The 23770-nt window shown below is 49.4% G+C and overlaps 7 protein-coding genes across 7 annotated transcripts; 4 read left to right on the top strand and 3 right to left on the bottom strand.

Annotated features, from left to right (window-relative positions):
* Positions 1 to 210, top strand: ASPGLDRAFT_125858 (uncharacterized protein; the record flags this gene model as incomplete). The annotated part of the gene is made up of 1 exon (XM_022540596.1): positions 1 to 210. A coding segment is annotated over one exon (210 nt), but the record flags the coding sequence as incomplete, so codon positions are not given.
* Positions 211 to 692: 482 nt separating this feature from the next.
* ASPGLDRAFT_25275 (putative arsenite resistance protein Ars2) lies at positions 693 to 3513 on the bottom strand (the record flags this gene model as incomplete). Its single annotated transcript, XM_022543472.1, has 3 exons — positions 693 to 1292; positions 1345 to 3353; positions 3414 to 3513. The coding sequence occupies 3 exons, from the start codon at positions 3511 to 3513 to the stop codon at positions 693 to 695; spliced, it is 2709 nt and encodes a 902-aa protein (XP_022401283.1).
* Positions 3514 to 5150: 1637 nt separating this feature from the next.
* Positions 5151 to 6209, bottom strand: hapB (transcription activator HAP2; the record flags this gene model as incomplete). Its single annotated transcript, XM_022544504.1, has 1 exon — positions 5151 to 6209. The coding sequence occupies one exon, from the start codon at positions 6207 to 6209 to the stop codon at positions 5151 to 5153; it is 1059 nt and encodes a 352-aa protein (XP_022401282.1).
* A 1456-nt stretch (positions 6210 to 7665) lies between these two features.
* Positions 7666 to 8348, top strand: ASPGLDRAFT_25273 (uncharacterized protein; the record flags this gene model as incomplete). The annotated part of the gene is made up of 2 exons (XM_022543471.1): positions 7666 to 7738; positions 7849 to 8348. The coding sequence occupies 2 exons, from the start codon at positions 7666 to 7668 to the stop codon at positions 8346 to 8348; spliced, it is 573 nt and encodes a 190-aa protein (XP_022401281.1).
* Positions 8349 to 13451: 5103 nt separating this feature from the next.
* On the top strand, positions 13452 to 18462 carry ASPGLDRAFT_125554 (kinesin-3 motor protein uncA; the record flags this gene model as incomplete). Its single annotated transcript, XM_022540571.1, has 2 exons — positions 13452 to 13515; positions 13583 to 18462. The coding sequence occupies 2 exons, from the start codon at positions 13452 to 13454 to the stop codon at positions 18460 to 18462; spliced, it is 4944 nt and encodes a 1647-aa protein (XP_022401280.1).
* A 359-nt stretch (positions 18463 to 18821) lies between these two features.
* ASPGLDRAFT_46474 (uncharacterized protein) lies at positions 18822 to 20409 on the bottom strand. The gene is made up of 2 exons (XM_022546451.1): positions 19967 to 20409; positions 18822 to 19878 (listed from the first exon to the last, which is right to left on the bottom strand). Exons 1-2 carry the CDS (start codon positions 20400 to 20402, stop codon positions 19019 to 19021), a joined length of 1296 nt encoding a protein of 431 aa, XP_022401279.1. The 5' UTR covers positions 20403 to 20409; the 3' UTR covers positions 18822 to 19018.
* A 1961-nt stretch (positions 20410 to 22370) lies between these two features.
* On the top strand, positions 22371 to 23106 carry ASPGLDRAFT_170387 (HNH endonuclease family protein; the record flags this gene model as incomplete). Its single annotated transcript, XM_022542712.1, has 4 exons — positions 22371 to 22537; positions 22587 to 22755; positions 22807 to 22945; positions 22994 to 23106. The coding sequence occupies 4 exons, from the start codon at positions 22371 to 22373 to the stop codon at positions 23104 to 23106; spliced, it is 588 nt and encodes a 195-aa protein (XP_022401278.1).
* Positions 23107 to 23770: the final 664 nt, after the last annotated feature.

Below are 23770 nucleotides of genomic sequence, written 5' to 3'. Positions count from 1 at the left end.
GAGGAAGAGGAAGAAAACTATGAGTCTCTTCCACAGATATCTATAACAGATGCTTTGGAGAGTCTATATAAACTCCGGCTTTTCGAGGAGCAGCAGGTGGATGGAAATAAGGCCTTAATCCAGCAACTTCTCTTCCATGAGAGGACCCTTTTGAGAAAGAAGGTTAGCAGACAGCAGCAGAGTGATATACGAGACTTCTTTTGTAATTAGATGACGTCTATATATATATTTATGGCAGCAAGCTCGTATAATCCGATATAAGCAATACTCCGTTATAAGCAATTTCCGCGACCTGCCGAAATAGTTGCTTATAACGGGGTTTTACAGTATGTGTAGGAGGATTATTTGGGTTAAGAAGGATTTAGACGGATGTTCCGGTGTGAATGTTGCTTTAATTGACTCTATCAGGGCCAGTCCAGACCGTGTTATTCATCACGGCGTTCTAGACACTGACACTCTACAATAGACATGATATCTCATACCAGCTAGATTGAACTACTATCACTCTTAACTATAATACACCTCGCAGACAAAAAAAAAAAAAAAAAAAAAAAGAAAATATTGCTGTATGCAAATGCAATAACCACGTTGTATCACATGGCCAAGATTTTAAAGAATATTAATGTCACCGAAAAGAAAAGGAAATGAGAAAGAAAGAATAAGCCAGCCGACGCCGGTGAAATGAAACAAGATTAGTAGTTCAGCTCACCACCCCCGGCACCACCAACAGCATCCAAATCTTCATAGCTCTTCAGGCTTCGTCCTTGCACGGCCTCTCGTGGTCCCATGCCCTGTGGTGAACCGGCATCAGGGAATCCGCCCGGAACCATCGCAGCTGCCGGATGGCCAGGGGGAATAAACGCCGCGCCTGCGTTGGCCGGCATGCGGCCGCCGGGTCTGTACATGCCTTGCACAGGACTCAAGCGTCCGCTACCCGCTGCATTGTAACGGCCGCGTCGGTCGTATGGTCCAGAAGACCGGTTATTGTTGTACCGGTTGCCTCGACGCATCACGCCGGGTTGATGCAGTCCAGGGTGATCTCCGGCAACCATCCCGTTGCCTGCCCAGGGGCCTGGTTGGTTCATCATAAACCCTGGCATACCTCCTGGAGGCACTCCTTGGAAGCCCGCCGGAATCGGTCCGTTGTATGGCATGCTCGACAGACTAAATCCGCGAGGCGTGCCGGCCTGGTTCTGGTGTGAGTTGAGAGGGAAATGTCCGTTGCTGGTAGCATCGGACCGTGAGGGCGCAATCCGAGCTGGATCGAGGACGTATGAGTTCACCAACGAAAGCTGTTGCAGTTAGTTATAGAACTCGTGTCAAATATGTAGGTGGAAAACGTACATCACTCTGAATGGTCTCATACCATTCTGTATGGCGCTTTTCGACATGCTTGCGCCAGAAATGGTCCGCTTTGAACAGCTTCGCACATTCAGGGACCTTGCAACGGTACTTTGATTCATCCTCTTGCTTTAAGTATTTCGACAATTCCTCCTCGAGCGCCTCCTCCACATGCTTGCCTCCTAGTTTTTGCAGGTCGACATTTTCGGGTTCGAGGATTTGCAAGAGCTTCTCTTCGAAAGTCCTAACCCAGTTGAATGCACGCTGGAGCTGCTGCTCCGACTTGCTGAGCTTCTGCTGGCGCTTTTCGTCTGACGGCGCTCTTTCCTCTCCCTCCTCGCTAGGCTCCTTCTTTCTGATGGGGAACGGTCCGCCCAAGGCGCTAGCCCGAGCAACGTCTTTGGATTGGCTGGTGAGACCAGTCCGGGGACGACGAAGGTGGCCTCCGGGGCATTTGCGAACCATCTCGTGCACCGAGTCGCTCTCAAACACGCAAAAGAAGCAGAAATTATAAACCCGGCGGAGATATTCGACCAACATGTCCAATTTCTTCTTCTTGGCCAACAGCTCCTCGTCATCAACCTCGTCATCCCATCCTTCTTGTTCCTCCCCTTCCTCAGCCTCACCCTCATCCATATCCTCATCGTCCATATCTGACTTGCGCTTCTTGACGCTAACCGGGCCGGTCACCGGGGGCTGCAGCCAGCCTTTTCCGCGTATCTCTTCGACTCGCTCTTCAATCCTGGCATAACCGTCGACGTTGCCACCCATCTCCGTATCAAGTTTCGCTGTCAATCGGCGGGCCAGTTCCAGGTCCCTTTCAACGCGCTCAGGGGACGAGAATAGGTCCCACAAGGCCTTTTTGCGGGGCTGGGCAGGCGGCACATGCACACCTACGTGGCAGACAAAGTCTCCGTGTTCCGGATCATGGATGGTCTTGTCGTTGATGGCTTCTAGTGCCTTCTCGGCCGCATTGACCGTAACCGTACCATTGCCTGTACTATCCTGGTCCATTTCCTCGCCTTCTTCACCTCGTCCATCGTCGCGTTCCACCACAGTAACTTCAGAAGCCGGATGGAGCATAATCCATCCCATGCGATGGTACTTCTTGGATGGATTGGGGTCGCTGAGACTCAGCCACTTGAACCCACCATCTTGCTCACCCAGGTGTTCCTTGCAGAACTCCTCAATCTTTTCCCTGCTAACATTGGGTGCCAGCGTTTTGATGAGCAAGGCGGGTTGCGACAGAGCCTCGTCACGCAGATCTCCACCCCTGGCCGGAAGCAAATCCAACACCCCGAGAGTTTCGCCAACAGCCGTCGTTTCACCCTCCTCTTTCTCAATCACGCCTCCTGCACCATCGCTCTCGTTTTTGTAGATCCCTTCCAGCGTGAACTCATCGAACACTCCACCCTCAATGTCGCGCTCCCACTGCTGAAGAGCGTTGTACCGGAAATCCATGATGTGTCGGCGAAGAGGATCCCGTACTTCGGGCACATAACGCTCCTTGAACCACTCCTCGGACCGGTGCTGTTGAACGAAAGCCCGTGCCATCTTAACTTGGAGCTCCAGCTTGTATGAGTCGTAACCGGCCTGGATCTGCGCTCTCTCCTTCTCTCGGTCTTCGCGCGCTTCACGTTCACCCTTGACGCGATCCGACGGACGACGGCCACCATGTCTAGCTCGCTCTTTCTCCTCCTTGACGGATTGTTCGGCTCGCCACCATTCTGCGAACCAGTTGAAGCCCACCTGAAAATCGAGATTGAGCGGGTTCGGAAGGGGATTCGCGGGAAGTGGCCGCTTGCCCGAATCTTGGCCTGGGACATAGCGATCGATATTGGCGACATTCGGAGAAGGAGCACGACGGCGGTCTTCGCGTTCACGCGTGGCTTGTTCACGTGATGAGGCGTAGTAGCCATCTCGAGAGGGCCGGCGGTCGGCGGGTTCGTAGCGGTCAATCATAATAGGCGACCGGGAACGACCTCGTCCGCGCCCACGACGGTCCTGCGAACCTGCATAAGAGTCAGAAAGTCATCCTCGTAGCGAATAATCATAAAACTGCGCTGTTGTACCAGGAGATCTGCGTCTGTACGAGTCCACAGGTGCTCTAGACAAATAGGCATCGCCATCCCGGGACCTTCCGGGAGACCCATAACCATCGTAGGAATCCATTTTCGAGCAGGAACAAATCACTCGGCGTTTCAACCGAGAAAATGATACGGTGGATATTCAACCAGCGGCGGTTTCAGGGTTGGGAGAAAAGGGGGTGTCGTGACCCAACGCGAAGCGGAAACAACCGGGAAAGCCGTCGCAAGTTGTTAAAACTGTAAGAAAGCTAAGAATCGACATTGTCAACGTTAGAGCTGGTCTTTAATTCAAATTGATGGAGTGGCTGGGTGCGAGGGCGTTGACGGAAGGATGACGGGAACGGGGATGGTGCTGAGCAAGAGTCCGCAGGGCGGCCAAAAAGAAGAGAAGACATAATGATATCGACAGAATGACAAAAAAGAATTGATAAAGACAATAAAATAGTACACTGCACGAAAGCAGCGTCTATAATTGAGAAAGAAAAAAAAAAAAAAAATGAAAAAATAGGAAGGAGTAGCAAAGAAGCAGAAAATGTAGCGCCAATGCCACGCAATGTCTCTCGAGTCAAGATGGCGCGACGATCAATTGAAATAAGGAAATGATTTTGATGAGATATGATCTCTTTTTTCTTCTATCTTTCTTTCAAGATGAGAATAACAATGAAGAGAAAAGCAGGGGAAAGGAAGATGAGAAACAAGGGCAATCTTGACTGGAGTTGATAAGAGAAAGAGAATGATGCAAGGTAGGCGACCTACAAGAAGCCTGAGAATAAACGAATAGAAGCGAGTCCAAGGGACCTGGAGATGAGAAAAACACAGTTCAACCCGGGCAAAAAAGGAAGAGCTGGTGGATGGCGATGGATGAGAGACCAGACAGAGAGAGAGAGAGAGAGAGAGAGAGAGAGAGAAGAGAAAGAAACACGGAGAGCAGGAAGAATGGAGCTGCTGGAGAGCCGCTGCTAGTCCTAAACAGGAATAGCGTGGTACATCCGGAGGTCACGGGACTACTACATATAAGTAATATCATGAGTTGTACTCTGTACTCTGTATGCTTTTATGAATCACGGAGTATAGATATCTCTCTGTACAGCAAGTCAAACACAATACGCAAAAAAACATCACATATGTCCGTTGCATGTCAAGTTACAAGATATTCACCAGTACTGTATCGCTCGTAGCCATTCCTCCATTGCAATTTCCCAGCAATATTTTCGTCCCTGTAAAACCCAGCCATAAATTCGGAAATCACGTAGCAGAAGAAAAGAATGGAATAAAAGAAGAACATCGCATCATGCTGGCATCCACACGTGGGCCAGTATATGCCAAAGAAGAAAAGGTGTGGGGAAAGAAGCATAAAATCGTCTCATATAATGCAATCCTAATGGGACGAAAGCATCATCAGGGAATTTGGGCAGAGGGATGCCAACATGAAAGAAAAGAAGAAAGAAAAAAAAAAAAAACCGTCGTCTCAGCGTAAGGATATAAACAAGCATAAACAAAACAAAATCAAGGTAATCAACAAGGCAGTGATAGAGACCAATGGTCATATATCGCTCGCTAGGAAAATAAAAAGGGGGGAATTCCAGACATCCATCCGTAAAAGCCGTGAAGATAAAAAGACAAGAGGGGGAGAAGAAAAGATAAAAAAAAGTAGATACGAAGAAGGCGAAGAAAGATATGAAGCTTAGACCATGGTATGGAGGTCCAGGAAAGTGACCGAGATCATCCATCGTCATCCGACGCATCGGCCGAATCAGGTTCACTCTCTTCAACGCCAGCACTTGGCCGAGCTGGCGCAACGGTCCTCGTTTTCTTGGGCACATTCACATCGTCGTTCACTTCGCTGGATTTCCGTTTATGGCCCGCGGACGAGGCAGGTTTGACGGCACTGGTCTGGGCATTCTCTAGCCCCAATATAACGGGATCGCCAGATTTCTTTTCCATTGCAGCCACTTCATCGGCCGTCAAAAAACGACCACCGGGGCCACGAGGCCGCCGCATGGCATGGTTATGCCGAGACTCATGGAGGTAGGGCTTACGGCCTTTGGATGTGAGCCGCAGCTGCTCCTCCAGTCTTTGCCTCGCAACACGCCGCTTCAAGATGCGATGGAACTGTTTCGCATTCACGTAAAGGGGCGACTCTTCAGCCCCGCCACTGACCAACTCCGGCGAAGGTTGACTTGGCTGCACAGGAGCATGATGCGGTGGTGGCATCGAGGGTGCTACCGACGGTCGAACATGGTTGAGGACCGGCTGCGGTGGGCTTCCGACATGGCTCATGCGACGCGACTGCAACTGAGCGCTTTGCGACAGGGGCACTTGCGATGCCATTGGGGGCATCTGGCCCGTCATCTGCGGCGGCGAGCGAGGATTCCGATCCCCCTTGACAGGCACCCCACCCATGCGCGGAGATCCGCGGGCTCCTTGCGACATTTGGTTCATGGAGTCTTGGTGTAGAGGGTAGAATTGCCCGGAAGCCGCGGCGGTGGCCATGGCTGCGGCCTGCGTGGGCGAGATGCCATATGTTTGAGGCATGGCGGCCGTCACCCCATATGGCTGCGGGAAGTTCGTCTGCTGGTAGTGCGATTGCGACGGGACGATGGGAGAGGCTTGATGCGCGGAGTGAGCTTGTGGCATGTGCGCCTGGGCGTTGGTAGGCGACGTCATTGAGCCGACGGCAGAGCCGGCGCTCTGGGGTGCGGGTTGGTATGCGGCAGACATATGCGAAGGGGCCTGAGGATGTTGTCCGTGAGGTTGTTGATACTGTGGCGGATATTCCATCATCGAGTCGCGACGGTGTTCGCCGTCAAGCTTCCGGTTCCTTGTTTGTGTTTGCGGAGATGGGACGGTCAGGAACGCGACCACCAAGACCAATCAGGGTTAACGCGCAGGAATGACGCTTTTTAACTGGGGAACAGGAAATGAACACCAGATAACTGATAGGACGTGAGAAAAGCTGGTGCAGTTACACTGAGGATATCGTTAAGTCGCGCGTGGACGGGAGATAGTCACCCAACACAATGTTTGGGATTTCTGCGAGTGATGATTCGACGAGGTACTACGAAATACTGCAGGCCCCAGAATCGCGTCAGCATAAAGCGCATCGCCGACCGGTCACTGGATTGAGGGAGAGTGGGGTAGCATAGTCGGGCGTCATAGCACTCACCTTTTTTTTTTTTTTTTTTTTCTTTTCTTTTGTTATGACTTTTGAGCTCTTCAACCTTTTCGCGTTCGGAAATTAAACAGATGCGCGTTTATTAAACGAACTCGAACCTTCAAAGCAGTCTTCGGAGGGAGGGGAGTTTGTCTTTTCCGACAAAATCCTATTTTCCCTTGTTCGCTTATACCCACTTCTGAATGTAACGTGGTTGGGCTTTTATGCAGCGGACTAGGGTGTCCTCGAGAATAAGTGCACTTGATGCGTTGTCAACTGCGCCTGAGGCCTTCAAGCTGACACGGGAAACCGAATGCCGGCACTACGCAATCTATTCTCTCCAACTGGCGGACTGAACAGGGTAGTTGTTCAGAACCCTGGTCCGGTTCAGGCTGAATGCGAGGAGGGGCTAGAGCCGGGGTAGATGAAGATACCCTGATTCTCGGTTCCGAGTCGAGGATACAATTCGCAAGCGATTGATGTCAAGATGCGCGTCGGAAATACCTGCACAAAACTATAGGAAGACGAGCATTAGCATGTAATCTATTTTTCTTGTTTGCGCATGAATGATGATTGGTGAATCAGATATGCGCTGGCAATTGGATAATAGGTGAAGATATTATCAATCACCAGTGCGGCGGGGTGGGTGGGTTGTTATTGTGGGCGGGTCAGGGCGTCGAGGGCCGATAGGATGGGAGTGTATGTGTTGGCAAAAGAAAAGCGCGCATTAGAGATACAGCAGCCGGCAACATACCTTGTCGATCGCATACAACGCCGACACACAAGCCTGGTAGTGGTATTGCGCACACGCGCGTGCGCTAGCAACAAAAATGCGACGGGGAAGACGGTGCGCGACTAAAGTTCCGGAGAAGAGTCAGAAAGCGAGTCATAAAAAAGTGGAAGCGCTAAAAAGAGCGCATGCAATAGAAAGGAAAAAAAAAAAAAAGTAAACAAAAATGTGACGCGTGATGACTGGGCATTTGTTTGCAGCTGAAAAGACTCGACGCGATAGTGGCCATACAGTCCCGGCACCACCAGGGGAGGGAAAAAAAGAAATAAAAATTAAGAACTGACAAGCACGCGATGAAACTCGGACAACAGCAGAATAACGGTTCTGACAAGCGCCTGGTTGCAGCGCTTGTGTATGCCAGCAGCAGTGGGTAAGAAGCAGGGAAAGGAAAGCATCAAATCAAATCACAGTCGCGTTCGCGGGCCGCAGCCAAGGCCGAACACAAACAAAACAACGAATTACCTGAGGGGTAGTAGTCCAGTCCAACGCGATCTGGAGAATCGCAGATATGGTAAAAAAGCAGCCAGACAGAAAAGATCCTGAGACCAAGCAGGGAAAAGAATCCTTGTTTGGATGGATCGTGATAGAGAGTGGGAGGCAGAAACAAGAGGCGCCGAAGACAGCACACTGCGGCTCTCTGCGCGGCCGTGATGTCAGCCGGCCGGGATTTGCCGGTGCCCGAGTTGATCCGCGAAAGGATAAAGAGAACAGAGACAGAGAGAAAGAGGGAAACAGAGAGACTGATAGAGATAGAGAGACAGTAGTACTCCGTACTTGTAGAGGGAAAGATATCAAAGATAACCAGGGGGCCAAACACAGTAGACAACCAGATCAGGGAGATGACAGAAGTATACAAAGCGATCCAGCAATGTGGTTGGATGCCTGTGTGTATAGAGTATTGATGATGACTCTTGAATGGCTGGGGAATGCGACCAGAGCCGCATGCGCAAAGGTGATTTGCTCAGGGAAGATATAGAGAAAGGGGAACACACGATGATTGGGCACATACAAAATAAAATGGACAAAAAAAAAAAAAAAGAAAAAGAAAAAGAAAACGTAGGACTTACACACAGGCTGCTGTGACTGCAACAAAAGTGGTGAAGTGGTGATTTGATTCGATCCCAACCGTGGAAATCGTTGCACTGTGCGTAACAACCACGAGCGAAAGAACCCGATGATTGGATTAATCAGACTTTGGGGAGGAAAGATAATCTCTGATTGATGGGTGTAAAAAACCCTCCTCTTGCGCGCCAACGAGAAGAAAGAAAAAATGGAGGGGCAACAAGCAGTAACAGAGGAAGAAAAACTGTTGGAAGAGAGAGCGGGCGATGGGGCATTTGTACCGCGTTCGACCACTCCTCGTTTAGCACTGCCCGCCGCGTGTATTGTACAGTAATACGATTACGCTTCGTACAGATTCAGTATATTGATTCCAGCATTTCTTTTTTTCTTTTTTCTTCTTTCTTTTTTCCCTAAGTGTTAGTATTATTATCGAGTAATTACTGCCTACAAACTGCGTGCCCTCGAGTACATTACCCCATCTTTCTTCTGATTATCTCCCGGTCATCCCGATGTGTAACGGTCGGACATACCGTACATGACGTAAATAACCAGCCACCCCCATTGGTCCCAGCGTTGACGCTTACGACCGGGCACAAATCACATTGCATTGGCATGTATTGACAGGTATGGTATCTTACTATCTTGCATAGTACGTAGTAGAGTACAGGTACTTCACCAAGATACAGATACAAATACACTCAATCAATGTCATTAATTAATTAATCTTGATTCCCTTTGTTTGTCCCTAATATTATTTCAGAGTGCTCCAATGTCCATCCCGGAGTTCTCTTACGACGATCTCGTGATGTGGTCCGTGACCGGAGTCTCGGTTGCTTTCCCCATTCGGGTAATTCTTTGTCACGGGCGTCGGACCATCTGCGCACTGATTCAACTCGGATGGGGTATCCAAACTTCTCTCATGATAGGTTACAGGGCAAAGATCAAGCTATTTCGAGTATTTCGAGAAAAGTCGACACGGTACTTGAAAGTAGGGCAGACTTGGGCTACAGACTTTTCCTCTTAACTCTATCCCGTACAAATGTTCGTACAGAGTAAGAGGAAACCGAATGGGATGCGCTAAACCCCACTCAGACTCGTTTCTTTTTTTCGTTGTCTTTTTCTGCATCATTTCGAGACGCGTTACAAAGAATCTTCAGCATTGATACGAGTATATATCCCATGGATGCACACCGGTAGTGCTCACTTCAGAGTCCATACAGAGTACAATGATATTCCTATAAAAAAATCTCGCAAATGAGGTCGAGTACCAGAAACCTTAAGGTCTCCCCCCGATTGGGGCTGATCTGGCCCACCCCACGTGCCCCAAAGCTTGACCGGTCATGTCACTTACGATACATCCATCGCATCTATCACTCTCCTTCTAACCACTTGGTCTGAAACCGTCTATACGTAGCCTAGCGCGAAACCAAATGATGGATAATTCTGGACTGGTTGAAGGTTTTGTAAGCAACAAAGTACAAGTACGGTATCAAACTGGTAATACTGGTAACTTATTGTACGTAATTTACCGATACATACACGGATGCTGAGATCTCCAGTTCTGGCCACCTGACGTCAGGGCAACATAACATCTCTCTTTCTCTCGTTCAGGCAAACAGACCGCTTCCATTGCATCAATGCGGAACTTCCCTCCAGCATCAGTACAGAATGGTATGCGTGAATTCAGCGTCTGCACGGTCCAGGATTAGCCGGCCTGCGAGTCGTGTCTGCACAGACTACCGGATAATCAGTGCTGTTGGTCCTAGCGAATTGGCCTGGCTGTCATCACGTTTTTACTTTACTTTTCCCTTGCTAGGTTAATATGCGCCTGGCGCCTACGTACCATCTCAATCAAGACTGTTCTAAGAGTCGTCTACACAAAGCATGGGATCACAAACATGCCCGAACAATCGATGATGCCTGAAAGAATACTACGGTCCCATATCGCTTTTCTGACAGGATGAGCTGTCAATTTAGACGGCAATCTCGGGATTTGCCCATATTACAACATCATCAGCATCCAGTCCAGCATGCTTGGGATAGCATCCCTGTCTCATACCTCTGCGAAGGTCTCGATGTGTACTGGATTCTTAGTTGAGCCGTAAAAGTACGGAATACGGGGTACGCGCCTGCCTACTCGAGCTCGTCTTGGCTATTACCTCCGTGAAGATCTCTCGTATTGATGGCAGAGGGAACATTCGTCAGTCTTCGCGCCGAAGGCTCTACACGTCACAGGAGATGTGATCACAATATTGTTCTCAGACTTTCTGGAAAGAAACAGTCTCAGTCGTTTGATTTGGCGCCAACATCAGTGTCGATAACAAAATACCTGTCTGCATGCAAGACCCCGGAAACGGATCACGCAAGGCGAAACACTCGGGCGAGAAATGATAAGTTTGCATCAGCTTCACGTCCGATAACAACTCAGCGAAACCCCTTACACAGCGTGGGGAGGACGGTCATGCTCTGGCTGAGTCGCCAATCACCGTCAAGATGACAGACTCGATTCTCCATCGTCATCAGGACTGCGTTACGAATACAACAATCTGACACAAGTACTCCGCACTATGTGCAGGTCTATCCCGGCAAAAGGCACACTCCGTATCGAATACTTAACGGCCGTGACCAAAATAGCATGAGAGTGACGGCAAAACCCACCTACCGTATGAGAATAAGTCCGATGGAGCCGGTTACTGCAGTTTATTGGCGAGGACAAGCCCCGTTCTATCCAATAGAATTTGATTTGTTTAGGATGAGGGCTGATGGGCAGTGTGATGCCCCGTGTTCGTTGGCTGTGGACCCCTGTGTGAAAGTGATGAGTTTCCCCATCGCTCTGCAAATTTTGACTGGAAAAAGTAAATCCAACTTCCGGCTTGCGCAGGCCATTGTTCCCGGCTCTGCAGTAGCTGACGCTTAACAGGTTGCAATGATCCTTCAAGGAGTTCAGTTACCTATCCAGGCACTGCGTACATGGAGGCATCAATTTTTCAAAGTACTGTACTTCATCCTAGGCAGGCGCCAACATACGCACTACTTCGTACATGACCAGCCTATTGCCACATTTGCGTGTGATGATCATTGACTTGGTGTGATTTTCAGGAGAACTCGATTTGATGCTTCTGTAACTACTTCTATCACATATTCTTGCTGCAAAAGATATCGTATTCGGTATCTTCATCGGTTGTAAACTAGTGCGGATCAATCGTAAATGAATTGAGACCACTGGAGACGGGCCTACTACCTAGAATCACTTACTTATGCACAGCTTACAATACGATGTATGGGGTACCCAGTATGTTGGGCATCAAAGCATCACATTATTCCTCAATTGTACGCTGCGTCTGTGCCCTTACCTAATACTGGCAATACGGAATAGGGCTAGACCCACTTTGTACAGTAGTTATGTACGCCTGGCTCGGCGTTACTACTCGTTCAGTGCAGTTTGGTAGGTTACATTGCTGACTCGGTGATATGCGCGGGAGATATTCCAAGCATATCCAAGTGATACCTCATAGTGCATTTCGATGTCTCGCGCTAGTCATCTCGGAATATTCTTATTGTTCTGGAGACAAATTTGGCGCATATTAGTAGATGATGTAGGCATAGCTATAATACGATTTCAATATAAGCGACAAGGCGATTCCCTGTCAGCGCTTAGCGCATGGAATGTATTCCTGGATGCGTATATATTGAAATGAGTCATTATAGCGGTCAGCATGCTGTATATTGCGAGACAGCAGAGCACAGAGAGTATGTACATCATATGGCATGATATGTGGTTCATGTTGTGCAACTTTGGACTTTGGGGTATGCTGCATTATAACATGTAGGGGATTAAAAATAAATTCCATGCTGAATAAGATGCCTTTTATCTTGACGTGCCGTGGTTTTTCATATCAGCTAACTTAGAAGAATAGATTTTGTAGTTTCAGCAAAGGTGGTAGGCACTGGTTCTAGATATCTTTGCAGGATATATTGCGGGGATATATTCCTGATGCTCCGTGCGATGTTGAAAGACTCGAACCGAGCCAAAGGGATTATGGTTGCAGTAGCACATAGTCACAATTATCGACTTTTAGGAAATGACGGCCACATATTTTGTTCTAGTTAGTGTTGGGTATGATTGATAGCATCAACTGGGCTATACGTTTCTCAATTACTGCCCATCTTTTGCCGACCTTGCATTTGAACTTCTTTCCAACTACCGAGTAAACACAGATCTAGGCGCATTTCAGACATATTCTATGATACTCTATTCTCACGAACAGTCCATCTCAACATATCGAATATCGAACCTCGAATCTCAATCCAATCTCAATTCTACCCCGCAATTCTCTCAGACCAATCAAACCGAGTCATGTACAAACCAATCAGCCACAAGTGGCGCAACACCGCAACAAACCCATTACCAGCTGACTCATCCGCCCACTTCTCGTGTGGCTGTTCCTTTGTTCCTGGAGAGACCAGCCCGGAGCCAGACTTGGAGAAGACCCTCGAAGTTCGCGAAATCTCCCTTCGTCCTATCCTCGCCTCTCCACGAAAATCCCGTACTTCTGCAATGCCCCTTGCATGCTCCCCAGTCGCCATCTCTGTCGCATAGTCCGACTGGTTTACATGGCTGGGGTTTCTGGTCAAAACTCCCCTGAGACAGACGCGCTGGGTTAAGAACAGCCACCACGAGATTCACGAACGCGGTTCACGAGTTTTCTTTTTTCTTATATTGTTGTTTATATTCAGCGTCGAGTTTCGATTTTCGCGTGGCCTTCCGGTGCAATATTAGCGGTTTATTTACGGGATAACGGATAGCGTCGAAGTCAGATTCGGACTAATCGGTCTGCGACGGTCTATATACAAACGGCGGCGCTCCCCGTAGCGTTCGCGATTCGGTGTCGCTCGGCCACTTGCGCCTTTTTCTGTCATCTATTCGGCTATCTTGGGGATCAATTCGTTTTTTGTGAGCAGCAGCAACTGAGACTACAACCCTCCCCGTCCCTGGGTGTATGGGATATAAGCAATCATGGCTCCAGGCGGTGGTGGAAATATTAAGGTGGTGGTGAGAGTACGGCCGTTCAATAGCAGAGGTGAGTCATGGAAATTCCGAATATCGTGGGGAGTAAGGCTAAACAAGGAGTCACCGTTTCTATATAGAAATCGACCGCGGTGCAAAATGTATCATTCAAATGAAAGATGTCTCGACAGTCATCATCCCGCCCCCCGGTGCCGACGAGAAACAACGAAAAGGCGGCGCGAAAGGAGCCGTGGAAGGACCCAAGACCTTCGCCTTCGATAGGTCGTATTGGTCGTTCGATAAGGGTGCTCCGCATTACGCCGGCCAGGATAACTTGTTCGACGACCTTGGAACACCGCTTCTCGACAATGCGTTTGGGGGTTACAACAATTGTATTTTCGCGTACGGTCAGACGGGTTCCGGAAAGTCATATTCGATGATGGGTTATGGGAAGGAGTATGGTGTGATTCCGAGGATTTGCCAGGATATGTTTCAGCGTATCGATGATATCCAGCGGGATAAACAGCTTGGTTGTACGGTTGAAGTGTCGTACCTGGAAATCTACAACGAAAGGGTTCGCGATTTGCTCAATCCATCGAATAAGGGGAATCTCAAGGTCCGTGAGCATCCGTCGACAGGTCCGTATGTCGAAGATCTGGCCAAGCTTGTTGTGCGCTCGTTCGATGAGATTGAGAATTTGATGGACGAGGGTAACAAGGCGAGAACGGTTGCCGCTACGAACATGAACGAAACGTCCAGTCGTTCGCACGCCGTCTTCACCCTGACCCTTACCCAGAAACGTCATGACGCCGAAACATCGATGGACACGGAAAAGGTATCGCGAATTAGTCTGGTCGATCTTGCAGGTTCCGAAAGAGCAACATCCACAGGAGCCACGGGAGCCCGGTTGAAGGAAGGTGCCGAAATCAACCGTTCTTTATCTACTCTCGGTCGTGTCATCGCAGCGCTTGCAGACGTGGCCGCCGGAAAGAAAAAGAACGCCTCCATGGTTCCGTACCGTGATTCGATCTTGACATGGCTGTTGAAGGACTCGCTGGGAGGAAACTCCATGACCGCGATGATTGCTGCAATCTCGCCGGCAGATATCAACTTCGAAGAAACGCTGGGTACCCTCCGTTACGCAGACTCCGCGAAGCGAATCCGAAACCATGCCGTTGTGAACGAAGATCCGAATGCACGTATGATCAGAGAATTGAAGGAGGAACTACAACAACTCAGATCGAAGCTTGGTGGAGGAGCGGCTGGTGCTGTTGGTGGCGTCCTTCCGGCTGGTGCTGCACCGGGGGCTCCTGGTGGTATACCTGCTGGTGAATACTATCCTCCTGAGACACCGTTAGAACAACAAGTCGTGTCTATTCACCAGACAGATGGCAGCGTGACCAAAGTCAGCAAGGCGGAGATTGTCGAACAACTCAACCAGAGTGAAAAGCTCTACAAGGATCTGAACCAGACATGGGAAGAGAAGATGCAGAACACGGAAAAGATCCACAAGGAACGTGAATCTGCCTTGGAAGAACTGGGTATCAGCATCGAGAAGGGGTTTATCGGGTTAAGTACCCCGAAGAAAATGCCTCACTTGGTCAACCTGAGTGACGATCCGCTGCTTGCTGAATGTCTGGTGTACAATATCAAGCCTGGTACTACGACTGTCGGACACATGGACCAAGGGAATGCTGTTGAGATCAGGCTGAATGGGTCTAAGATCATGTCCGACCACTGCAAATTCGAAAACGCGGACAACATTGTCACTCTTGTCCCGACTGAGGGTGCAGCGGTTATGGTCAATGGCTTGCGCATCGATAAACCTAAGCGTCTGAAGAGTGGTTTCCGAATCATCCTGGGCGACTTCCACATTTTCCGATTCAACCACCCGCAGGAGGCTCGTGCGGAGCGTGTCGAGCAGAGCTTATTACGGCATTCCGTCACTAGCAGCCAGCTTGGCTCTCCGGCGCCGAAGACTCATGATCGAAGTCAGAGCAAGACTGGTTCGGAGCACGATGGCGACTCGAATAGGGCTGAATCCCCCTTGCCCTCGCAGCGTGGTCGGGAATCCGACTGGTTCCAGGCGCGTCGAGAAGCGATTAGCGCAGCGATGGGACCGGATCAAATTTCACATATGCCTGATGATGAACTAGACGCTCTGTTCGAAGACGTGCAGAAAGTGAGGGCGACCCGTCGGGGGCTGATGGAAAACGAAGAAGATTCCGACTCGCTCAGTTCGTTCCCGGTTCGAGATAAGTACATGTCGAACGGTACTATCGACAATTTCTCCCTTGACACCGCCATTACGATGCCAGGGACGCCCCAACAGCAAGAAGACGAGGGGCAGAATGGTGATTCGACACTTCACTCTGTGCGCCAGGATATGCAACGCCAGCTGGATCGACAAAAGGAGGAATACCAGGATAAGCTGAAGAACGCCGAAGCTTCGTCCAACCAGGACGTTGATGACGTGCGGTCTGAAAAGGTCCGGATGGAGGAGGCTCTTCGCGCGGCTAAGGAGGAGTACGAAGAGCAGCTGAGGAAGCAAAAGGAGATATTTGAGTCGCAGATGAAGGATCTAGGCAAGCCGGTTCCGCCAAAGATCTACGAGAATGGCTTTGCCAAGCTGGAGCCCGAGGAGATTGAAACGGCGCGTACCGTATATCACCACTGGTCGCAGCAGAACTACGTCCGTATGGCAGAGAAGATACTACAGTATGCGTCGCTGCTGAAAGAGGCGCAGGTCATGAGCCAGATCATGGACAAGAATGTTTCGTTTCAGTTCGCCGTTGTCGACCATGGGCATAATATGGCATCTTCTTACGATCTTGTGCTGAACGGGATCTCTGGGGACGAGGATTTCGTGTTGGATGAAGCGAAGAAGCCCTGTGTCGGGGTTCGTGTTATCGACTACAAGCAATGCGTTATCCATCTCTGGTCAATTGAGAAACTCCAACGTCGACTGCAGGCGATGCGTCAGTTACATCAGTACATTGATCGCCCGGATTATATTCAGCATTTTAAATTGGATAATCCGTTTTCTGAGCCTTGTTCGCCGCGTTACTCGCTTGTTGGTGATGCCGATATTCCGCTTACAGCTGTCTTTGAGACTCGTGTCCAGGATTTCTCCGTTGAAGTCACTTCGCCGTATACACAGAGTGTCGTTGGTATAATCAGACTGTCGTTGGAGCCATCTTCTGCCCAGGCACCGTCGTCCACCCTCAAGTTCAATGTCGTCATGCGGGATATGGTCGGTTTCAACGAATGGGAAGGATCTGATGTCCATGCGCAATTGTTCGTACCGGGGATTTCCGACGAAGGAGGCGCTACTACAACGCAGATGACCAGCGGCTTTGACGAAAGCCCCGTCCGGTTCGAAAGTGTGCATAGCATGAGCTTACCACTGAACAGCCCACGGAGCGCCGCGCTGAAAGTCTGCGTCTATGCTCAAGTTACGCAAATGCACCTGGACAAGCTTCTAAGCTGGGATGACATCCGCGACTCAGCCGATCCTGGTACCCAGAAACGCAAAGCGCCTCGTATCGCCGAATCGGAATTCTACTCGGAGGAAAGACATGACGTCTTTGCTCGAATCCAGATCCTCGAGTTGGCGGAAAACGGCGAATACCTCCCTGTCGAGGTGGTACAGAACAACAGCTTGGATGCGGGCACATATCAGCTTCACCAAGGTCTGCAGCGTCGTATCTCGATTAACCTCACGTATAGCTCGACCGAGAGTCTTCCGTGGGATGACCTCCGCAGTATCCGTGTGGGATCTGTTCGGATGCTTGATCCTTGGGGCAAGATTCCGGACCAGGACCTGCAGACTCCCGATGTGCAGTTGAAGTTTGTCCAGGAGCCGACGGTGAAGGATAATGCTGACGGGACGTCTAACGTTACGATCGTGGGGCAGTGGGACTCGAGTTTGCATGGCTCGCTTCTTCTCGACCGTGTTACTGCGGATAAGTACCGTGTGCAGGTCACCGTCCGCTGGGACCTGATATCGTCGCGGTTGCAGGACCCCGTCGTATTCGAGGTCGACCCGATGATCCAGATTCAAGGACGGACGTACGTCCGCCCACAGTCGATGTTCAAGCAGCTCTTCAACACAACCCGCATTGTGCACTCCACCGTCCGCATGTTCTCCTTGGCCGTCCGACCCGTCTCCGCCAAACGCGCCGCCGACCTCTGGCGCATGAACACCCAAAACGACTACGTCAAGGGCGAAGACCTCCTAACAACATGGTCCCCGCGCAAAGTATCCTTAGTCAAAGACTACCTCGCTGCGCGCAAGCGCCGCCAACGCATGGCCGAACTCAACGCCGCAAAGGGAGCCCTAAGCGCAGTCTCTCTCGTCCCCTCGTCAACAAGAAACAGCCGCTCACCCCTCCGAAGCCAAGAACTCACCGACCGCAAAGTAAACCTCCTTCGCAAATACCTCGACGTCTGGATGACCAAGACAGACCCCACAGAAGCAATACTCGTCCGCACAAACACCGAACCCCCAGCAGGAGGAGCAGCCTTCGCCCAGACAAAGCACTCCGTGTCACGAGACGGCAGCAGCACAAGCGGCGACTCAGCAGACCAACAACCACCCCTAAAACCACGCTTCATCGTAACCATCCAAACACTCCCCAAGAACCCCTCCTCCACTAAATCGGGCTACATCCTCACCCCCGACGACACAAATAGCCACTGGGTGCGCCGCTTTGTTGAGCTCCGCCGGCCCTATCTCCACGTCTACAGCGTCCCTGAAGGCGATGAGATTAACGCGATCAATCTGCGGAGTTCTCGTGTTGATCATGCGCCGGACTTCGCTCGTCTGCTGGGTACTGCTGGGAGTGGCAGTGGGTCGGGGACGCCGTCGAGGGGCGGTGGTAGTCAGCCGAATGTGTTTGCGATCTATGGGACGCAGAATACGTTCTTGTTTGCGACGAGGACGGAGGCGCAAAAGGTCGAGTGGATTTTGAAGATTGATGAGAGTTATTTTAGCAATGCTAGTCCCGCGAGGACGTAGCTGCTTCCCTTGATCATGAACTCGAAGAGGTCTGAAGAAGGAGGGAGAGGAGGAGTATATAATGCGAGTTTACGCCGATTATTACGAGAAGCGATGTTTGCGCACTTTGCCTTGTCTTGCTGTCTTGTCTTGTTGTTGATGATTGATACTGACACTCGCTTTTTCCTTTGTATGGACTGGTCATAGAGCCTAGCCTGCTATTTGCTGATTTTCGCTTTTTTCATTGTGGATTTAAATTTGATTTTGAGATACCCCTACCTGAATACATACAGATATACAGATATACAGATACAGATAAAGATACAGTTCACACGAACATAATTGTTTACTCTCCTTAATTTTCTTGATTAGGTTGTTTTTATTGATCTTGAAGTTGCATTTAGCGAATTATTATTATTCATACACGCATCTGTCAGCCCTATAGGCCGAGTGGCGGCAAGCATTTAGCGAATATAGGACCTTTTGGCTGCGCAGTCGAATGGACGGAGGACACGAACCGGCACAAAAGGCAGCGTATGGCTTCTATGACCTGGACGAGTCTTCAAATAACGAACAACTAGTTTTTATCCGCCGTTGATCGATTCGAATTCGTCGCCAGACATTCCCCCTTCTGACGAGCTTTGTAATACTCATAACTAGACCTCACACTCCACGGCAAACGGCTCTCCTTACTTTTCCGCTCGAGCAACTCGAACGAAACCACACATTTATTTATGACACTACCTGTATTCGTATCCTTCTTCAAGGTGACGCTCATGCTGTGTCGCTCGCGAATGTCACCGGATACAAAGCTGCCAGCGTCTTCGAATCGCAGGAGTCGATTTCTGTCGCTGTCGTACATGGTGTACATGGCTGTGGGGGGTTTAGCGGCGAGGAGTCTGAGGAGGTTTAGGTATGTGTCTTCATCGGTCCAGATGGTTGGATCTGGTGGTGTTGTGTCCTCTTCATGGCTGTTGTTGTCCTCCCCTTCTTCCTCATCGTTTTCTTCTTCGTCATTTTCTTCCCCATCGCCTTCATCCACTTCCTCGTCATCATAATCACCATTATCACTCCCTTCTTCTTCCACCACAGGTACAAGAAACGGCCGAAGAACCTCAATCCATTCCTGCCATTCCCCCCACTCCTCCCCCCACTTCACAGACCGCAGAAACATAGCATTATGCCGTCCAATACCAATAAAGAACACCGGGATAGCACCGAGTGTCTCAAAGACAAACATATTCAGCCCATAGAATACCCGCCGTCCCTCCTCATACGTCTGGCGGCTCACGGCTAGCATAGCGAGTGCGTTTCGATGGGGGTTATGCTGGAGACATACGCCGTTTCGCTCTCTACCGGTGGTCGAGGGGCGGGTGGGCTTGTGGATTGTGATTTGGGTGTAGTGGAGGAGTTCTTTGTAGATTAATTGTCGGATGTCTGATGTTATACAGTGGAGTTAGCACGGGCACAATTAGGGTTGATCCGGTAAAGTGGAGCAGAATGGAAGAAGTGGAGTGTCACCGACCAAAGGGAAGACGGAGAAACGCAAACGGCCCCTTTCGCTGTGGGACTTTAACCAATTCCTCGTCAAAAGGTAATATCCACGTTTCTAGGTATCCTCGCTTCCTCTTCCCCGTACTCCTAGTTGTCGTAGTCCCCGAATCACCCTTGCCGTCTCCATGACCACTGCCATCCCCGTAAGGCCCGTAATGCATTCGATAAACGACATGCTCCATGAACGCCCTCCGAGAATTAATGATCTTTGCACATGATGGACATCGATATTGATTCTGTTGATCTGGATCGGGAGGATTAAGGATTTGGTCGATGCTCAGGACGTCGTGGATGCCGTCGGCTGGGAAGCGCCATTCGCCGGTGTACCAGTCTAGATGGTTGCGGAGGCCGGTTTTGTTGACGTATTTCTTTTGGCAGAAAGGGCATGTTTGGCATTTCCAGGGCATTTGGTTGACCCCTGTGGGTATTGTGGTTGGTTATGTTGAGGTTTGTAGACGTGACGCGTGTTTTGGTAGTAGTAGTCAGGTCCTGTCATGTGATTTACCAAACAATGAGTATATCTTTTCTTCTAATTCAACCACTTCATGCAAATACTGTCTTCTGTGGATCAGGCTATGGCAAGGAACGGCATCGACGATACTATTGTATTCTGTGTCTGTAGATGGATGAGGGTGGATCTCCTCTATCCGGCAGTTGTGTGTGGGCTCGCTAGTGCGGGCCAATCAGGAGCGGGGCATATTAGAGCCTGAGGCTCTCAAACATCTTCTAAATGAAAAGAAACCCAGCCTAATAAAATGGAAACACATCATCAAGGTAATTGAGGGTCATGTGCAATATTCTATACGGCGGCAAAGACAAAAGACATGAACCGGGGACGAAGACTGTTATTCATCGCCAAAGACGTTTTGTGCTCACTATTCGAAACAATAGCTCTTGTTCTAGTTAGAAGAAGCAGCCCGATACTCATCTGTTCCACGAGCCATAGAATAATCACCACACTCAACAATCCTCGACCTTCGTAACTATCCGTTCAACCAACTCATATGCAACCACGCCATTCCTTACACTCGCACCCGTCTCGCGTCCAAAAGTTACATACAATTTACTCCGCATTCGAACATCATCGGCCACTGGATCGCCGGCGTCTTCAAACCGCACGAGCCGCTTTCCAAAATCTGGATAGCCCTTTTTGTAGAGCGTGGCGTCGATGACGTCCAAGAAGCCTTGGAATACACCTCCGTTGGTCCAGACACCTTCACTGACAGCGTCGTTGCTATCCAAGCCCTCCTCAGGCTATTGATCCGCCGCGCGTACGGGCATCAGGAACGGTCGAAGGATGTCTATCCATTCATGGCATAACCCACCCCATTCTTTGTATTGTACAGAACGAAGGAACATGGCATTGTGACATCCAATACCGACCAGGAGTGTTGGAATACTGCTTCTGATTCTGAAAATGAATGAATTCAAGTCATAGAAAATCCGGCGTCCCTCATAGGTTTGCCGGCTGGAGCGTGTCGCATGTAATCTTGTTTAGTGTCGAATACTGTTGAGCAAAACCCGCACTTATACTGATGCAGGTGATCCAGAATCTTATTGATTTGCAGGACGTCGTGAACGCCATCGGCTGGGATGCACCATTCTCCGGTGTATGAGCCCAGATGTTTTTGAAGACCGCTTTTTCTAGCGTATTCCTTGTGGTAGAAGGGGCAAAAGTGGCCTTTACGAGCCATGACTTCTCACCCTAATTGTTGGGTTGTTTCTTGTTGAGTTTTGTAGGTGTGTTTTGTTTGTTAGTGAAGCCGGAAACGGATAGCGGGATTGGGAAGTCAATAATCCGACTGCACGAGGCTATAGCGATAGGAGAGTTTCAATACTATAAGAAGATGATATTGACTGTCTATTTACCGCCAATGGTAATAGAACAAGTGCTTAGCCAACTAACAATATAGCTACAGTGGCATCTCCTGAAGAGATTGCTGGCTCACTAAACCATCAGATATCACCTGTTACAGGCATATAAGTATGACTAAAGAATGCATGTTCCTAGAAATAGACTGAGAGGGGTTGTGAAGCATGGCCGGAGTCGCGGCTCAGTCTAAAAACGAGCGACCAGGAGGGAATAATCAAAAGACTGTTTATGGGCATAATAATGCGGAGGTACTAGTTATAGGACATCTGCAGGCCCCTCGCACGTTTCTGCTTTCCCAATTGTGATACGACAAGCACATTTCAGTGATAAGTAGCATTAATCCGGACGGATTTGATGCCGGCTCAAGGCATTGGGTATTAACCAAGCGCCAAGGTTTAGTATGGAATTAATTATATATTGTTTGATTTGACCCGTGCATAATTCATGTAAGGGCAATGTATATAAAGGCACGTCTTTCCCCAATTGCAACCGCCCATCAACTATGGCCAAATTCATTGCTATTATTGTCCTCCCCCTCGCCCTGGCGACCCCACCGGGTATTCCCTCAGTCTCAACGGCGACATCGCAACTTGCCGAATTGACCGTGAGTGCTGGATCCCAAGATGGTTACGACCGGGATTTGTTTCCTCACTGGATCACTAAAGATGGGTATGTATGGACATCCAACATCGTCGAAATATACTCATGAACAAAAAAGATGCACCACCCGCGAAACTATTTTGAAACGCGACGGCACTGATGTTGTGCAAGATGACTCTTGCATGGCTACCAGCGGAACGTGGTATTCTCCGTACGACAGCGAGACCTGGACTCAGGCCAGCGATCTGGACATCGACCATGTGGTTCCATTGGCTAATGCATGGAAGGTATAACTCATTTCTCGTTTTGATATAGCTATGCGTGCTGATGAAAAAAAGTCTGGCGCATCTGAATGGACCACTGATCAACGTGAACATTTCGCCAATGACCTGGATCATCCTCAGTTGCTGGCTGTCACAGACAATGTCAATCAGGCAAAAGGCGACGCTGGACCTGAGGAGTGGAAGCCGCCATTGGGTTAGTATTTCACGTGCATCCAAATAATTATTAGCTGACAAGTAGTAGAGTCATATCATTGTACATACGCAAGGATGTGGGTTACGGTCAAATCGGTATACAACCTGACGGTGACTGAGGAGGAGAAGACGGCATTAAAGGGCATGTTGGAGGGATGTTGATACCTCCAATCAATACCTATGTCATATATATCCGTGAATTTAGAAATAGCTGGGGTCATACTTAGCTTTTTAACTCTCATCAATTTTTCATAGCAAGTTTTCGTATTTCATACGTTAATCAACTACGGAAAGTCTTTGAGGGTACCACTTTGCTAAACTACCAGGGTGCTGTGAATACAAAAGGACAGTAGGACAGTTGACACACCGTGCATCATTGATTGGCTGTTAATTGAAAAGCCTCCCAGTGTTCGGGCCAAGTCTGATATATAGACCGCCATAGAATGCCTTAAACAGATGCTGAGCATGAACTCAGGTCTGACATATATAAGTGGCCAACAGCAAGCAACACTTCTACCAGAGAATGGGCTATTGTGTGGATAATCAATTTGGTCATAACCCCACCGGCCCCTCAATATCAGCACTACTACTCATAAAAGCCTTAACAAGGGCCTCAAAAACTAGTTGATCGTTATTTGACAGCCAGAATAGAGCAGCATGATCATCAAGGGCTCTCCATATGTCGTGTCTGTACTTCCAAACATCAGTTTCTTTTGTCTATATCCTGACAGATAAGTAGGCTTCTGATAAGCTAATAAAGCCTCTGGAGAAGGTTGCTTTCTGCCAATTCATGGAGCAACTGGGTATGAGAGTGATGGTCTAGGGG

This window comes from Aspergillus glaucus, assembly GCF_001890805.1.
Source record: "Aspergillus glaucus CBS 516.65 unplaced genomic scaffold ASPGLscaffold_9, whole genome shotgun sequence".
Classification (NCBI taxonomy): domain Eukaryota; kingdom Fungi; phylum Ascomycota; class Eurotiomycetes; order Eurotiales; family Aspergillaceae; genus Aspergillus; species Aspergillus glaucus.
This window is presented reverse-complemented; position numbering and strand designations above follow the sequence as displayed.

Bases quoted from the DNA above. Each gene is read 5' to 3' on its own strand.
- ASPGLDRAFT_46474 (XM_022546451.1), bottom strand. From the start codon at position 20,402: ATGCCCTGGAAATGCCAAACATGCCCTTTCTGCCAAAAGAAATACGTC. The intron at 19,879-19,966 runs GTCGGTGACACT...GTATAACATCAG, and splicing joins GTTTCTCCGTCTTCCCTTTG to ACATCCGACAATTAATCTAC.